Below are 19467 nucleotides of genomic sequence, written 5' to 3'. Positions count from 1 at the left end.
TCCTAATGACTCTGTTGTAAAGGTACCAAAGCATAGTTGAGTCCCAATATTTTACAAATAATAAATACAATGTCGCCATTAATATTAAACAATAACTTTGACATCATAAATTCTTCCAAAATAATTATACAAAAGTGACAAGGGAAAACCCGATCTGCCAGTTGCCTACTGAATAAAAACACACATCATTACTATGTGTTGGCATACACGCATGACCTTGTGCCTTGTCATGAGTGAATATTCCAAAGCAATTGGTCCTTTATGCCTCCTTAATCCTTATGCCACAAAATGCTATCATCCCTTGAAAGTTGTAATTGCTTCTTCAGAAATAGATTTATACAAAGGTAGTTGCAATATCTATTTGCCAAACTAAAAATGTAAAGACCCTTCTTCCCAATCCTAGTAGTGTCCCAATTGTATTTACAAAGGCGGGACAAAATATGTATATACAAGTACAATCATATAGCATAATGTAACAATAATCATACTTTGGTCTTTACTGGTGCACATTACAGGAATTATTATGCACTGAAACCCCTTTGCAGAGAACTCCAAGGATTGGAAGGAATAGAGACACAAGCTTGTGCAGAGGCCTCAGCCATTTGCTCATTCTTTATCCCTACATTGCAGATGTTTGCAAAGGACCTCATATGTTTCATGCCATACTGAGACAAGGATCCACAATGTGTCTCAAAAGTCCTCACCTGCATTCAAAATAGATTAAACGGTGAAGCATTTTGTCATAAACCAAGGTGAACAAGAGATGCTATACTGAAATCAAGAAAAGAGTGTCAATTCCATGTTCTAGTTCAACAATGTTTGCCCTTGTTAAGGTCTCACAATAATCTTTGCCCTTGTTCATGTGTAAAGAGGTCATTATGCAATTAGAATCCATCACAAAGCTCAACTTCATCATTGTTTCAAGGATCAAGCCAATAAGCAATGAATCTAATTCTATTATACTATATTTTTAGAGTAAATAATATATGCGCCAACAGCACAGAGAGTTTTTACGCGGTTAATCAATTAAAAATTATCATATACAATAATTTTATTGACTTTTATAATATAATAATTATGTTAAAGTCATCTTTGACATAATTTTTTTTATCAATTCACAGTGTAAAAGTTTTTATAATAATTATTTTTAAGTCATCTTTGAGATAACTTTTTATCAATTGACAGTGTAAAAAATTTTACACTGTTCAGAGATAGATCTTAAGCTCATTTTTATACGAAAAGTCTATCTATCATATGGCTTCAGAACAAAAATGATACCATGGTTTTAAGGCAGTGCCAATCATCAACAAGTGCCGATCCTGCCGGTCTAACAGCGTTGAGTACTTCTGGACCCTTTTCAATACCAAATAAAAGCTTCCCAATAAGTTTTACACTGTTGTCTACATGCATTCTATGAGACATTGCTTCCAAAACTTGTTTCTGAGCTGCATTTTTCCTGAGAGAACCCTCAGGAGCTTTGCGGAACTGGCAATAAACAGTGAAGACAGAGTCAAGAAGATATACATATACAATATAATGAATATATAATAAGCAAAATTTAATGACCCACTTAATAAAATGTGGCATCAGATTGCAAGCTTTATTTTCTTGTAGTTTTAGCATTTGGTGCCAAACATCCAAGGGAAAAGAGGGTTACTTGCTAGCAACTCCTCCATGTTTCAATAGCAACAAGGCATGAGATGTACATAACTTTCCAAATCTATCGATTTTACTTCCTCATATGTGATATCTTACTAGTTAAGTTCTACTGCATACAAATACTCAAAATATCTGGTCATAACTCTTCTACTTTACTCTCAACACTGGGGAACATTAATTTTTTTATCCATAGAAATTAAACTTAGGTATCGGGGAGTTCACGACAACTCAGACACACTACTCAACTAATTTAAGCAAACAATATGGTTTGTTCCCATTATCAGTTCATCACATATGTTCATTGGTTGTCACTGGTGATGACATGATCAAGCAATTAATCAATAACATAAAAATAACAGATATTGCACAAACAAGATACCTTATCCCAAAAATGGATGAGATCAGCATCACGTTGGTTGACTGGTTTTGAAGGTGACCATAAGGAGTTTTCGTCCACAAAAGTGAAATTATCATTAGCAGGATCTGTACCCAAATAATGGAAGAGAACATCACTGCTAAGCCGTACATCACCATACTGCATCACGTGAGAGCCATAGTATGAATCTCCAGATATAGTCCTCTCTTTAACCTGTAAGCACAAGAGTAAAGAAGACATCAGTCACACATTTCTTAACACAATGTTTCACCCATAAAATTAAACCAAGAGTTAAATTAAGAAAAACAATCTCACTTGTAACTAAGCAATCAAGCTATTGAATTATATTCTTCAATTTATATCCATTTAATTTAAAAAATTAAATCAAGTTAGCAACAATAACTTACCAATTTATATTGTTGATGCAGAGTTTCTGTTCGTAAATTGTGTCTGTCACTGCTCACAAGTAAAGAAAATTAACATTAATCCCTAAAAAATTTACATTACTTATATAAAATAAAATTCTTCTGATCTAACAAAAAAATAGTAAGTGCAAAAATAAATATAATTTTACTATAAAAAGCTTTCAATGTACAAACAATTAGTATATACAACTCTTATAGAGACAGACACAATACAGCAGTCACAGGCATTGAACTACTCCATTGTGATTGCATGGATCATGAGTATATAAGTATCATCACATATTCACATAAATCTCATTTATGATTACTTATTATGCACATACCTGTCTTCCATCCAAGCAACACTGTACAGATCACCCAAGCAGGTTGAATATTCTGGGGGAGGACTAGGATACTCCCCAGGGCAATATGTTCCCCAACTACTTTCTTCTGCATTGGAAGCTGTGGTTGCATAAATATTGATATCTTCGGGAAGAAGACCTTCAAAGATACTCCCAGATTCACATGCCTCCAGATAAAATACCTGCATTACCATCATGTAAATCCAAATATAATTTAGTGTGGGGTCAATTTAGCTTATTTTGTGTTCAAAACAGCTTATAACCATAGCCCCCAAAAGCTTTGTGAGAGAGCTTTTGGGAGGAAAAATTAGTTACCTAAAAAATAATCAAATCCAAACATGATACTACCACCGGTCCTTATTATAAGTAATAAGTGTAGTGTAAAAATACATTACACTTGTTGCTTATAATAGGGACCAGAGGTAGTATTATTAAACAGCTTAAACAGGATTGGTACCAAAATTAAGAAGAGGATAACTATATTAGTGACTTACTAGGTTTTTATACGTTCCAGAAGCATGTTTTTTCTTCAAGACTTCAATCAGATCATCCGCATATAAGTAAGGACCAGCAGGCATCCCTAAAATCCATTCCCATGTCCCAAAACAAGAAATAGAGCAGATATTAATATTATTGGTAGGAAGATTCACTTTGTCATGTAATGATCCAATAGAAATGTTGACAGAAGAAATAATGGTCAAAAGACAAATTGGATAGCAAAAACACTGAAGACCACATATCCCACCCCTCTCTCCCTCTTCTTTTCTCCTTTTCCTCTGGTAACTGTAATTTACCCTTCATGTTATCCACATGTATTGAAAAAGAACTCAAAAAAGAAATACAGACAGGCCATTACTGAATCATGGGACATAAAAAAGTCTCTAGAAAAGAGTGACAATATGATAATGGATAAATAGGACTATAAAACTACAATGCATGATTTTCATCTCAGTACGTAATAAAAGTTGTATTAGACATGATGAATGTATAGTATAACCATTTGTTGAATAGACATTTAGATCATAAGCTAATGTAATCAGTTCACAAATATGTGATAGTCCAGCTATGATGCATTGATGCATAACACCTAGTTTCCCTTTAACCCTTATTCCTTTTGAAAATACAGAATTACAAAAAAAATATTAGAGATAATAAAAAATTCTAACAAACAGAAGGTAGTTTTGAAATATATCATCCTCTTTAGATACATCATTGATTTGTATGCAATTTTCACTTTATTGTGCGATTCTATCCAATACCACAGAACACAAACACCACTTTGAGGAAATCATAGCTGACACTGAAATATTTAGAGGTTTCATTCTACTCATGCATAATCAAGAAAATGTAAACACAATCAATCAAACAACGATAGTAGACACACTATTTGTCAGTAACAACCTCAATCAAGGCCTATACCATACTGAAACCCGTATAAACCATAATCCAATCCATGACTTTGATCAAAATTTTCAGTGAAAGAATTTAGAGCTACTAACCGAGCACCCCTGGACCTCCATGGTCAGTATAGTATACAAATATATGATCATCAGGTCCACTGTCCACAACCTTCCCACTGCCACCAGTAAGTGCCGACTTGTTTCCAAGTAAAGCAGCAAAAAAGTTACCAACAGTAACATCTTCGCCGGTGTAATCCTGCCATAAAACAATTCATATTAGAACCTATCAAACTTGAAAACAAATTACACTTGGACCCTCTAAGTTTTTTTCATAATACACATAACACCCTTTTATTTTTGAAAACATTACATTAACACCCTCATATGTTTGAAGGCGTTACACCGACACCCTCTTATATATTACACTAACACCCCTTACAAGAAAGGTTTTTGTAATGGTTAAAAAAACAAAAGTGTTTGTGTAATTTCACAAAACCTCAAAAATGATTGGGGTAATTTACTCAACTTGAAATAGCAATAAAATACGGGATGTTAAAAAACTAACATAACTTACCTTTGGAACTCCTTCATAAACATCACCTCCATCTGGTTTGTTAATGATGACTCCAGGCCTTGGGTTTTCCCCATTGAATGCAATGTCATCATACATAAAAACAATAATATTTTCTTCTTTCAGGCCACCTTTCCTTAGTATTTGATAGGCGTGACAAACATCAGCCTGATAGAACAACAAAGACTTAACATTAAAACTAAACAATTAAAATACATACATATAATGTTGAATTAAATTATTAAGGTGTCAATCATTTTCAATTTTGTCAGAGATAACTTTGTAGATGATTTTACGTAAAAAGACTATATATTATTGCAATCGTTTTCATACTGGGGACGAATTGATATTGATTGAGTGTTGTGTACGGGATCAATAATATATTTTCTTCTAATCACAGTTTTTCTACCCTACTATGCATATGGTCCTTACATATATATCTGTACGTAACTTTTCAAAAACAATAGATGTCAACATATAAGAATAAGAATAATATATAAAGTAAGGGAGATAGTTGCAACTTTTTAAGAACAAGTGGACAAGTGTGTAACTATTCCTATATTTTAACTTTAAATTAAAACCCAACAGCTAAGGTTGGTATTTTCCAGTACATCTGCTGGTTATAACAATAAGCTAGCAAGAACCGAAAGAACAAGTTCTTAGCCAAGCTGAATGACTCAAACGCAGAAACATGCTACGATATGCATGTCTCACTTCTCTCCACCATGTTTCTATACACCATCACCACAAGGAAGAAAGAGAGTACTCTAAATCATTAAAGCAAAAAGTAATAATAATATTACGAGTTTAATGACTATATATTATTAATGTAAAGTGCTGTTATTTATAAGATTTGTGATTGAATGATAGTATTTTGTATTGCTGGCGCATATATTATTTTATCTATAAATAATAATAAAAAATTGAAATTGTGAGGAATTATATGTGTACGTTTTAATTTGAATATACTTAAAGTAACCGGATTTTCATATAACAGAAAATTGTTATATTTTGTAATAATTAATTGTGGCTAAGAACACCCCCTCTATTAAAAAAAATACCCGCTGAAGAGTCCTAATCTCGGTTAAGACCTGACGTGACCAAAGGGAGTCACACCTATTTATTCAGCATGCTTTCTAGAAATTGTTATCATTAGGTATTTAGGTCCAAATATCAGAGGTCCACTTGTGCTCAATCAGATAGTTTCACAGTTTCTTGAATATCAAGTCTGACAGGTGTGGACGTTTATTCAGTTGGATGATTTATATTTAGATGATTTTTTTTTTAATTTTATTTTCTATTACTATGATATTGATACAAGTTAATTTCTTCTTTTAATTATATTTTTTTTTTTCTACAAGATTAGAACCCCAGAACTTATTTAAGAAATCAAAGATATAAAAATTGAAGTGTCATGTGTATGAGATGGACCTGATGTCTGTAATTCCAGTAGCCATTGGAACCGGCGAGGAGGACGGCCCAGCGGGTGCCCTGGACGTTGTCATCGTTATCGGTTTCGGAGGGCAGTCGGAGAAAGTCTCCGGCGAGGTGAGGGCGGGCGGAGACGAGGGTGGCGAAGGGTATGAGAAGGAGGAGCGTGGGAAGAAGAAGAGTGGCCATATGGAGAGTGTAGAGTGAATGAGTTGGGAAGGGGGAAGTGGATTAAATAGAGAAACAATAATTATGGTATTAGGTGGGAATTTAGATGAGAGGTTGGAGTGGCGTGTGGGGTAGGAATTGGATACTTTCCTAATTCTTGGTTACGTTCATTGCGAAGTTTCATTTGTAGGACCACCTTGCCTTTTTCGCTGACGTTTTCGATAGCACTTCATGAATCATGATCCTCCTCTATTCTACCTATCTTACTCTCCTCCTAAATGGTTAAAAACTTGCCAATAATTTACACTATAAATAAATAAGGATATTGTATCGTGTGGTTCATTTGAATGGTATTCGATTTCATATTTTTTTAACAAAAGTCTCACATTTAAATCTTATAAATATAAAAAGTTTAAGTAATAAAATGGGTTGATTTATCCCGCCTCATCAACCCGAAAAAATAGGTCAATTCTCTCACTCTCATAAGATTCTTTATTTTTTTTAGATTTACTCGTTCATATGTCAAAACTAAATTATTAAAAAATAATAATAATAACTATATTTTAATTGATTTTGTATTTTATAAATATTAAATAATAAATATTTACTAAAAAATTTAATATATTACCTTAAATTTTGAATGATAATTTATTTCGACAAAAAATAAAATAATTAAAATTAATAAACATATGTATAAAATATTAAAATATATATTAACTTTTTTTAATAAAAAAACACTTTGATGGGTTGACCTGTTCCATTTTTTTTTCCTTAACCCATTTTTTTATAGGCTACAAAGTGTGAGTTGAAGTAAGTTGGTAAGTTGAAAACCCTACTCCCAATCTGTCAAAAATAGAATGGGTCAAAATAAATTGGTTTGATGGGTCTAACTCATTTTATCATCCTAGTAAAAAAAATGGTTAAAAAAAAAAATCTTATTAAAGATAATTAATTTCCCAATAAAAATTAGTCATCGATAAAATTATCAATACTTCTAACCACAATAATACGGTTACTAAAGAAAATAAGGAAATTCTCTATATAAGATCTAGGGGCCTTAGAATCATAGATCAAACTAATTTGTGTCTCTTCACTCTTATCCTATAGACGAGTGAATGTAATAGGTGACAAGAAATTCCCAATACAATATCAATCCTACTATAAAGAACCTTACAAAGATAATCATTATCATTACAAAGATAAGTTAAATAAGTATAAATTTATACTATTAATTTGAAGCACCAAACAACACGAAATATATGTTTATAGTTTAAAAGAAATCTTAGAAAAAACTTATCAACTAATTCATAAATTTATACATAAAAATAAATAATAGTTTAATTTTCTTAAATAAAATTTGAAACAAATTTAATATAAGATAAGTTAAAATAATATTAACTATTCTCTATTAGACTGTTATTATTATATATAAATTATTTAATTAAGTAATATATTTTAATTTTATATATATATATATATATATATATATATATATATATATATATATATATATATATGTGTGTGTGTGTGTGTCATGTGCAAGATGGGTAGGTTTTATAGTATTCATACTTATCTTATCCTCTGGCTTAATAAACGGATAATTACTCTTTCCACTTGTGAATATTTCTAGGATTTGAATCTATTTTATCATCCCTAAGTCTAAGATTTAACTATAGTAAACTAAAAAAAAATAATGTGCATTTGTTGGTTTAATCCTCAATTTTAATCCCAGCTAATATACAGTTTTTCACCTGGCAGCTAAGACACCAAGCCTTGAGAGGGTGTCTGGTTTGTGGGGATATTGAGGAGTCTACCCTTCATTGTCTGTTTGAATGCCCTAGGGCTGCTCAGCTTTGGTGTAACGTGGCTTGTTGCCCCCCTCTTCACATGCTTGCTGTGACTGGCTTTGTGAAATTTGGTGGTTTAGTCAAATAAAAATCACTATTTTTTTTATAAAGTTTTTAAAATATAAAAAACAAAAATCTCTAATAATACAATTTCTTAATTGATGATTTCAGAAAAAAAATATTAATTGATATTATAATAAAACTCTACTTGCAATAAAACTTTCTATGTAAAAAAAAAATCAATGAATTTATCTCATATAAAAAATACTTGTAATTCAGACTAAAGTCTTCATATTGTGTTTTTCTTGGTGAATCCAAAAATAGAAAAGTACGAATGTTTATTTAAGAATTAATCTTTTCTAATAGATACTCTTTGCATATACATGCACTTAGATCCATTAACCACTTAAGGACATGTATACCATTTGATTAACTCACCAATCAATCAAAAGATATAACTTTTGGAGTGCTTCTCTATTGCCTGTTGGCTGTTGGCTGTTGCTTTCTGCATTATTGACATTTCAATAGATATTTATCTGTTTTAGTGGAATCTATTGCATTTATTTTCATTGTCTATTTTGGATGGGACTTTTGAATTTGAATTTGAATCTGAATCTGAATCTGAATATGAATCTTTAAACAACGTAGACTGGTCCGCAACCACAACATAGGAGATATTTTTATAAACTAGCTCTCTCTCTCTCTCTATATATATATATATTATAGACATAATGCTACTTCACGAATTAATAATTGATCATTTTCCTTCTCCAAAATATTTCTTTTACGTAACGGGTACTAATAATAAATATTGGTTATCGATTAATTTCTTTTCCCTTTTTCATATTTTAATATAAGTTTTTTAAAACTTAAAATTTTTGTTAGTTTGAAATCAGGATTACTTTAAACCATTAAGTAACAATCGAATCTACCTCAATTAATTAAACATGATTTGTAAGTGTTGCAAAATCTTTAATATTATGTTAAATTTTTATGGATAAAAAAAAGATTAAATTTTTTAATATTTAAATTTTTGAAAAAAATAATTTAATATTTTCTCTGAATAACTTAATTTTTTAATTTGGATAAATAGTCATTTTAATTATTAAATGTGCAATTTGATAATAACTTAATCTTTGAAAGAATAAATTTTTCTATCATAATTCATGAATGTATAAAAAATACAATAATTAGATAAAAGTATTTTATCTTTAAATTATAATGTTTATGAACCAATTTTACATTAGCTTATAATTTTTTTACAACCAATTTGATCTAATTGCTACAAATCTTACACATTTTGAGAAAATGAAATTTTTTATTTTTTTAGAATTAAATTACAAAATAGTCATATATCCTTCTTAATTATTTAAAAAGAATTTCACTGTTGAGATCATAGGAATTGTTATGTCTCAGATAAGTTTCACGTTAGTTGCAATAACTAAAAAAAAACTAAAAATATTCGCCTAATGCTGTTTGAATATTCTACTAAGTATTTTTTTTTCTATAAGCTCTTGAAAATGTTCAATTATTGTTATTTTTTTCTATAATACTATTATTGTCCAATTATTTTTAATACTATTGTTATCTTCCATTGTGGGAGAGTGTTTTAGAACTGTCAGCTTTTTAAATAAAAAAATCAATGAATGACATTTTTTTTATCCTTTTCTAATATATGTTTTCTTCCCCTTTTTTTAACCCTCTTTCTATAGCACCTAACATATGGCAATCCTATAGTTCTAAATGGAGAAAGGGGAAGGGGAAGAGGAAGAGCAAAATGCCACATGGTGCCACAAATGCTCTTGCTCATCAATGTCAACAATCTATAAATGAATAAAAGTGTCAAAATAAAATCTTACATTGGATAAAAATAAATGAGTTGAATAACTTATAAGTGAGAAAGATTCATAAATTAATACCTTAAATTTTTTATTTGAAGTATAATGTTAAGTTCACTTGTATGATTTGTTTGTGATTAAATTTTTTTCATACTTTTATTCCTTTCGAATCCTCAACAAGAAGGAAAATAATAAAATAAAAATAATTAATAACAAAATAAAGAATATGTATTCTACTTAAAAAAATTTGATAAAATAAAAAATACTTTATTTACATCCTTATTTACTTCATTGATATATTATTTTCTCATCACCTATACTAATAAATGACAAGAAAAATCTAATTTAGTGTGTCATATATCAAATAAGTAAAATTAGGATTGACAAACCACAAAAGGATCTAAATAAGAAATTAGTCCACTTACAACTTTATGTCCATCAAGTTAGTTATGTCCATCAAGTACCATCAAAATTTTCCATTTCATCCTTATCCCATTTGTGTCAATGAAAGAAAAAGAAATATGAAGAGAATATATATAAAAATTAGTCACCATCTTATGAAATATATGAAGAATAAAGTTTTGAACTCATTAAAGAATACAACTTAACTCCTTTAAAAAAAAAAGAATACAACCTACAATTTTTCATGTTTAACAGCAGCTCAGACAAATAACAGATCAATAAAAATGTTTAGACTTAGAATGCAAATGTTTAGCAGCATCTTCTAGTAGTTTTCATTCCTACCCTATTTCATATCCTTTTAAACCTTTTCATATACTTACACTTTTCTTAATTGAAAAAAAAAAAAAAAAAAAAAAAAATATATATATATATATATATATATATATATATATATATATATATATATATATATATATATATCCGTTCTTTATTTTATATATTATATTTATACATTAATATGTTTTATTTATAAAAATTACTAATTTAATTAATAAAGCAACTGGGAAGGTACAGAAAAAATAGGTATATGTTTTAGAATTTAATTTATCAATTAGAAATGATCTTAAATATATAATATTTTTAATGAATTATAATAAAAAAATGATATTTTTAATTATATGACAACTTTTATTGGAATTAGTGTAAATTTTAAGTGTTTAATTTATAGTAAAATATTCTATAAGAATTCATCTTATTAGCATTAGTGAAAAAGATGACAAGATAACATAATTAAATTATATTAAATTTTGTATTAAAATTTTTAATACCAACCGAATATAAAAATTAAATTCAAATCTAAAATGTTAATTTTTTTAGATAAAATATTGAATTGTTTAAAACTTAATTTTTAAGCTAAAAAATGATGATAGTACGCAAAATCTTTACTGTATGAGTTACAATTTTCAAACTATTTTCTCATTTCATTTTTTAACACCATGATTATAACTAATTAACGCTAAAGCATTGAGGAGGTATGCGTAATTACGCTAAGTCGGCGATATCAACACAGAGCGGCGGCATCAATTGAAAGACTGAGATATATAATACAGAGAGACAGGGCTAGGTAGAGATTATTAGAGTTGTGGCGTGTTTTCCTATGGAGAATGGGGAGAACATTCTATAAGCTATCTTCCAAGTGTTTTGATATTGTGAGTAATATGAATGGAATTTCTGATGAGTTAAAAATTTTATGATTCTCGTCCCTAGAAATGTCTTTTTATTCTATAAGGGTCTGTTTGTTTCCTGTGAAAACCATGATTGCCACTTATGTTGCAACTGGCAAGGATATGAGCACGGGATAGGGGGATAGGGGTAAGTTGATTGAGCATACTGAGATGAGTTTGATTTTCTGGTGATATTTATGGAGAAAATTTTGTTGGAAGAGACAAAACTCAATCCTATCATATTTATGCATGATTACTTTTATGACTTTTCTCGTAAGAATACCTAAAGAAGAAAATAAATATACAATTTTATATAACCATAACTAGATTGTATAAATGACTAATAAGCACAACTTCATAAGAAAAGATAGAGGATGGTTGTGAAATTTCAATGCAATGGATTCAAGTTAGGAAATTGCAGCACCATACACGACCAATCATTCCTTTGGGATTTGGTTTCAAGTTCTACTTATCTTTTAAGGAATCAAATTATCAAAGCTTATTTTTTCCAACATTTGACCTAGGACTTAGGAGTATCTACGAGTACCCAACAACATAAATACAGTCACCTACTCAGTACAGTATGTGTACAGTATGACTTTAGGAGTACTTGAGTTATGCCACAGGTAACATTGAGCAGAGTTGATTTAGGATTAAGAGAAAATTATTGTCCTTTTCAAAAATGTAAAATTGATTCTAGATATACAACCCAAACATTTTTTAAAAGTATACTCATGTTTATGCTTGAAAAATAATTCTACTTTATCATCCAAACAGAAACCAATTATTCTAAACTCACTTTTAAATTTCATTTCTAACCGCAAATCAATTTTTTTAACATATTCTTTAGACATCAATTTTACTAAAGTTTAAATCAAACAGACCCAAAATTAACCAAACACGTGATTAATATGCACTGGCCATTTTCTCATGGCTAAAGTGATTCTTCAATGGAATCACATCCCCCCCTGGTTTCTCTACAGCAGTTGCACCAACAGTAGGAGAGGAAAAAAAAATAGGGTTCTAGTGGGACCCACTTGATTAATGGGGCTAACCTAGATTTTTCTCTCTCATTGCTATATGGTACACTGGCTAAAGCGGATCCACGTTATCATTGAATTGAAGCATAGTTCATTGCTCTTACCTTATCCATGTAAATAATGAAAGGCCAAGTGCATGAGGCTCCCATCTAATGGGGAAAGTGAAAGATAGATGTATGCAACCTTTGCAAGTTGGGTATTGGAGCCCCCTATCATGCATTGCAATGTTGCTTTCATGTTGAAAGCTTGTTTTCTTTTTACTTGGTCTATACAACTTTCAATGAAATGTCATGGTTGTTTTCTTTTTAGGTTTCTATCATCGTTGGCTGGCCATAATGGTTCTCTACACCATCAATTCAGTGCTATTGATACTTTTATGGATATTCATATTCTTGGCTTGTCACCGGCTCTCTAGCCTCTCTTTCTTTAATCTCCATCAAAAATGTAAATTGCTGTATTTTGAAATAAATTGTTCCTTTTTTTATTTGTTTCTTTTTTATATCTTCCTAACTCAAACAGAGATGTGGCTTCTGCTTGTCTGTTGTAAGGAAATGTGAGAGTTGATATTTGATAGCAACCCAGAAACGAGACCCAAAAGGAGAATCAGAGCACCTACCTACCTGAAGGACTTCACTAGCCGTTAACAGCCGTTGAAAGGAGCCATGATGAGCTGGAATTGCTGAGCTAGATATCAGGGGAATAGCCCTTGATCCTTATCTGCCATTACTAAGAATATTTCCTTTCTGTTAGGATCTGTCCACACAAAAATACAAATTCTGTTATTGTAACTTCATTATAAATACCCATTTAATGAAAGAAGGCAGATGAACATTTCGAATTCAATACTTATCTTCTTATTTTCGTGCTTGGGAGGTCTGGCCCTCGAAGTCCAGTGATTGATTATTGATCAATCATAACATTTTGACTACCCATCAGATGAGCCTTAGTGAAAGCCTCCAAACCATGACCCACAAATTAGATACCCTAATCACCACCCTTTCTACCTCCAAATCCCCTGATTCCTTGCCCACCTCTTTTCCCCATAACCCATCACCTTCACCTTCTGCTTCCCAACCACCCCGCGTCAAACTTGATGTTCCCAGATTTGATGGTACGGACCCCTTAGGTTGGATATTCAAAATTACTCAGTTTTTTTAATATCACCATACCCCTGAACACGAGCGTTTGACCATCGCGTCCTTTTACATGGATGGACGTGCCTTGGCCTGGTACCAATGGATGGTCGGCAACGGCCAACTCTCGACTTGGGCAGGTTTCCTTCATGCTCTCCAAACAAGGTTCACGTCTTCACAATATGACGACCCTACCGGAACCCTGTTTAAATTGACACAGCGCACCACCGTTGCAGCTTACCTTTCAGAGTTCGAAGATACCGCCAATCGCGTGGTGGGTCTTTCACCGCATTTTCTCCTCAGCTGTTTCGTTTCAGGACTGAATCCAGACATCCGCCGCGAGGTCCAAGTGTTACAACCATTAACGCTGGTCCAAGCGGCGGGCCTTGCCCGCTTGCAGGAAGAGAAACTTGTTGAGAACCGCCGCTCCTTCCGAAATCGGTCACCTTCCTTCTCGATGGTTCCACCAACCCCGATTTCTGTTCCCCCCTCACCACGCACCATCTCGGTACAGTCCCTCTCGCCGGTGCCGTTGAAACGCCTGATGCCGGACGAACTGGCCTTTCGCAGGGAGTGAGGCCTCTGCTTCAAATGCGATGAACGCTATCATCGCGGCCACCGCTGCCAAGCTAGGGTTAATCTCCTAATTGTGGATGAGGAGGAGCGTTCTCCTGAAGAAGCTGTGCCTTTGGGCCTTTCACCCGAACCGCATGACCCGCATGACCCGAATGAAGCCCAACTTAATCTTCACTCTCTCACGGGTCCATTAGCACCAGAAACACTCCGTTTCTCAGGTTTAGTGGCTTCAAAACAGGTTTTAATCTTGGTGGATGGGGGTAGTACCCATAATTTCATCCAAGATGCCATGCTTCCAGAATTGGGCCTCTTTCCTAGTGACACCACACCCCTCAAGGTCATGGTTGGTAATGGCCAATACCTCCATTGCAACCAAATCTGCACTGAGGTCTCAATAGTCATTCAAGGAATTCACTTCATCATTGACCTCCACGTCTTACCCTTATGTGACGCGAACGTAGTCCTTGGGGTACAGTGGTTGTGGTCCCTGGGACCTATCCTCACTGACTACACCACTTTGTCAATGAAGTTCATGCATGAAGGTCGTACCATTGAACTCAAAGGAGATGACACCTCTGCCCTTCAACCATTGTCGGTTCCTCAAGCCCGACACCTGGTTCAAACCTATGATCCTAGTGCTTGCTTCCTCCTCTCGGTTACTTCCCTCGAAACACCTTCGAACACCTCCACCTATCCCCCAGACATTCAATCCTTGTTGACCAAATTTGCTTCCCTATTTCAACCTCCCCAGACTCTTCCACCCTCACGACCCACAGACCACCATATTCACCTTGTTCCTAACTCTGAGCCCATATAGGTATCCACATTATCAAAAGGCCGAAATTGAGACTCAGGTCAGCTCCATGTTGCGAACCGGGATCATCAGGCCCAGTACAAGCCCATTTTCATCCCATGTGCTATTGGTACGCAAGCATGATGGAACCTAGAGGTTCTGTGTTGATTACAGAGAACTCAATGCTCTAACGATCAAGGATCGTTTTCCAATACCAACAATAGACGAATTACTCGACGAGCTAGGAGGAGCAGCTTGGTTTTCAAAACTAGATCTACTACAGGGGTATCACCAGATCCTAATGTTGGAGGGTGACATCAGCAAAACAGCTTTCAGAACCCATCATGGGCATTTTGAATTCACGGTGATGCCTTTCGGGCTTTGTAACGCCCCTTCCTCCTTCCAAGCTACAATGAATACCATATTCCACCCTTTCCTTCGTCAATTCATAATTGTATTTTTTGATGACATTCTTATTTATAGTGCTACACTTGAAGATCACGTTTCCCATTTAGAACAAGCATTTCAGGTGTTATTGCAGGAGCATTTTGTTTTGAAATTCTCAAAATGCACCTTCGCTCAACCTCAAGTGGAGTACCTCGGTCACGTGGTGTCTTCTCGAGGAGTAGCACCTGTGTTAGCTAAGGTGCAGGCTATTCAGCAATGGTCAGAACCACGATCGGCGCGTGCACTCCGCAATTTTTTGGGGCTTGCAGGATTTTATAGAAGATTCATTCGTGGATATGCATCAATTGATGCGCCTTTAACCAAACTTCTCACATTCGAAGTTTTTCATTGGACTCCAGAAGCTGCTGCCGCGTTCACTACTCTCAAACAGATGCTGACTTCCTCCCCTGTCCTACGATTGCCGGACTTCAATCTCCCCTTCACCGTAGAGACAGATGCATCAGGAACGGGCATGGGCGCAGTTTTAAGTCAACAGGGTCACCCAGTTGCCTATTTCAGCAAAATGTTTCCCCCAAAACTCCTTCAGGCCTCTACTTACGTTCGGGAGCTATTTGCAATCACGGTCGCCGTCAAGAGGTGGCGCCAGTACCTCCTTGGCTAGAGCTTCACAATTCTCACAGACCACAGAAGTTTAAAAGAGCTTCTTACTCAGGTGATTCAAACACTTGAGCAACAGAAGTACCTCGCGCGTCTCATGGGCTACGATTACAACATACAATATCGTTCCGGGAGTTCAAATGTTGTTGCTGACGCGTTGTCACGAGTGTCTGAACCAATTCCTGAGCTGTTTCTCTTGTTATCAGTGCCCTGTTTCACATTTTTGCAGGAACTCAAGGCCCAATTGGAGCAATGCCCAGACTACATTCAACTCCGACAAACCATTATAGCTCAACCTGATCAAAATCCTGATTTCTCAATCACCAAGGACTTCGTCCTTCACAAAGGCCGTATTTGGCTCCCTTCCACTATGCCCATTGTGAACACTCTACTACAGGAGTACCATTGTACACCCACAGGGGGACATATGGGTGTCACAAAGACGCTGGCCAGACTAACGGAGAATTTTTATTGGCAAGGAATTCGCAAGGATGTGGAACGATTCGTTGCTTCATGTCTGGATTGTCAGCAGACGAAGTACGAAACACGCAAACCGGCAGGACTGTTGTGTCCCTTGCCGGTGCCTTGCCGGCCGTGGGAGGACTTGTCCCTCGATTTCATCACGGGACTGCCGACATTTCGAGGAAATACTGCCATCTTGGTCATTGTAGATCGATTCTCAAAAGGAATCCATCTGGGCATGCTCCCAACACATCATACGGCTTACACGGTGGCCATTCTCTTTATGGACCTTGTCGGAAAACTTCATGGGATGCCTCGGAGCTTAGTATTCGATCGCGACCCTCTGTTTCTCAGCAAATTTTGGCAGGAGCTCTTCCGCCTTAGTGGTACCAAGCTGCGCTTAAGCTCTGCATATCACCCACAATCAGACGGGCAAACAGAAGTCTTAAATCGGGTGATTGAACAGTATCTTCAAGCTTTAGTCCATAAGAGGCCTTCTTCATGGGGCAAACTGCTGGGTTGGGTGGAGTGGTCTTATAACACTTCCTGGAACTCAAGCTCTGGTCTCTCTCCATATGAGATCACATTCGGAAAGAAACCCTTTAATTTTCTGCAATATTTGGTAGGAGACTCTAATGTTGATGTTGTGGATACTATGCTCAAAGACCGTGAAGCTGTTTTCACTGAAATAAAAAAGAAGCTGGAAAAGGCTCAAAGTCGCATGAAGTACTTTGCAGATAAGAAGCGTTGTGAAGTTGAATACCAGGTGGGTGACATGGTCTTGGTCAAACTTCGACCACACCGGCAGGTTTCGATCTCGGGTCAAACAGGTGCTTATTCGAAGCTCAATAAAATATTCTATGGGCCCTTTCGGGTCATAGATCGCATTGGGTCTACGGCCTACAAACTACAGTTACCAGAAGAAGCTAGGATACACCCCGTCTTCCACTGCTCTCTCTTGAAGTCGTACCATTCCACTGAGATGGATACCAGCCCTCACCCCAGCACTTTACCGATACTTTCGAACAATGACCATTTACTGATTCAACCACTGACTTTCTTAAATACTCGTCGAAACAAAGATTCTGCACTCGAAGTCCTTGTGCAGTGGCAGTGGCTTTCCCCAGATGATACTACCTGGGAAAATTGGGATCAGTTGCGAGCTGATTACCACCTTGAGGACAAGGTGCTTCCGGAAGCAGTGAGGAATGATAGCAACCCAGAAACGAGACCCAAAAGGAGAATCAGAGCACCTACCTACCTGAAGGACTTCACTAGCCGTTAACAACCGTTGAAAGAAGCCATGATGAGCTGGAATTGCTGAGCTGGATATCAGGGGAATAGCCCTTGATCCTTATCTGCCATTACTAAGAATATTCCCTTTCTGTTAGGATCTGTCCACACAAAAATACAAATTCTGTTATTGTAACTTCATTATAAATACCCATTTAATGAAAGAAGGCAGATGAACATTTCGAATTCAATACTTATCTTCTTATTTTCGTGCTTGGGAGGTCTGGCCCTCGAAGTCCAGTGATTGATTATTGATCAATCATAACAATATTCTACTTGATTTGGATCAGCCTTGAGCTGATTATGCTTATCCACTCTTCATTGCACCATACAACCATTCATGATTCTGATGTGTACAATGTTGTATCTAACATTGCAGATTTAATCTGAGCTTTGATGTTCCTGGCTGATGAACCAGTTCCATTATTTAATTGTTTTGAAGGTTGATATCTATTTCTTCTCTTTATCTTGCTCTCCTAAATGGAGCAGCTGACAAAGTCAGAGCCAAAATTGGATCTCTCTAGATATGCATAACATTATTTTACTGAGGGCTATCTAAATTTCATATGGCAGGATCTTTATTTCATAACATTGTAGTTGTATCATTCTTTAGTTTCTTCTATATAGCCGAATAGCTCAAGGGAAAATTGGTGAATTAAAGATAATATGTTGGTTTTGAACATGCTAGGAATCATCAAGCATTTTCCTTATGACCAGGAGGGCCACAATATAACTCATAGCAACTCTCCGGGATCTCTGCATTTGTTTTTACTGTTTTCATTTTGATTTAATGAATGAGATTGTTTGCTGCTTATACTCTTTATGAATCGCAGTGGATGATGTACATTATTTCTGTATTATTTATAAATGAGATATTGCTGACTTGAATCTCATAATGAATGGACTTGTTTTATATTTTTAATTGTTTTCGGTATTCTTTTCCTATCTGTCCCATTTGATACACATGTCATAAACTTGAATAATCAAGTGTGAAAGTCACAGGTGGAGGCTATACAGGCTTGTGGAGGCCAGAAGACTGTTGATGGTAGGCGATTTCGAACAGGGGGTGGTGTATTGTGAAGTATCATTAAGGTTCGAGAACCAAATGCTTACAAAGAGATAATGAATAAGGCAAAGGAGTTTGAGGAGTGTGATTGACCATTCTGTTTTTAGTGCTTAAGCACTTCTCTTTCTATATTTATGTTCCTTGTATTCAATGGAACGGTGGAGTTTGTTATGGATGCACCTACCGTCTAGAACTTGAGCAAGGGGTTAGAAATTGTTATTTGTGACCCTATGATGAAGGTAGTGAATCTAGTCGTATACAAGGAAAGGGATATTCAGAACTGCATTAACTCTATGTGGTGGGAGGAGAAAGTAGGTGACAAGAAGAATCGAATTTCGGTTAGAGGGGACTGATTAAT

The 19467-nt window shown here is 34.7% G+C and overlaps 1 protein-coding gene across 1 annotated transcript; it reads right to left on the bottom strand.

The window, feature by feature from the left end:
• LOC114392623 (vacuolar-processing enzyme-like) lies at positions 1-6429 on the bottom strand. The gene is made up of 9 exons (XM_028353823.1): positions 6204-6429; positions 4776-4940; positions 4301-4457; positions 3296-3381; positions 2784-2983; positions 2443-2491; positions 2039-2248; positions 1279-1485; positions 1-704 (listed from the first exon to the last, which is right to left on the bottom strand). Exons 1-9 carry the CDS (start codon positions 6390-6392, stop codon positions 522-524), a joined length of 1446 nt encoding a protein of 481 aa, XP_028209624.1. The 5' UTR covers positions 6393-6429; the 3' UTR covers positions 1-521.
• Positions 6430-19467: the final 13038 nt, after the last annotated feature.

Source organism: Glycine soja, chromosome 17 (assembly GCF_004193775.1).
Source record: "Glycine soja cultivar W05 chromosome 17, ASM419377v2, whole genome shotgun sequence".
NCBI lineage: Eukaryota > Viridiplantae > Streptophyta > Magnoliopsida > Fabales > Fabaceae > Glycine > Glycine soja.
Note: the sequence above shows the minus strand (reverse complement) of the source record. Positions and strands in the feature narration are given on the sequence as shown.

What these genes read in the sequence shown, in the direction of transcription:
- LOC114392623 (XM_028353823.1), bottom strand. Translation starts at nt 6,392, where the DNA reads ATGGCCACTCTTCTTCTTCCCACGCTCCTCCTTCTCATACCCTTCGCC. An exon ending in TGGAGGTCCAGGGGTGCTCG is followed by an intron (nt 3,382 to 4,300) that starts GTTAGTAGCTCT and finishes AATGGATTTTAG; the next exon opens with GGATGCCTGCTGGTCCTTAC. An exon ending in CTGGAACGTATAAAAACCTA is followed by an intron (nt 2,984 to 3,295) that starts GTAAGTCACTAA and finishes ATGGTAATGCAG; the next exon opens with GTATTTTATCTGGAGGCATG.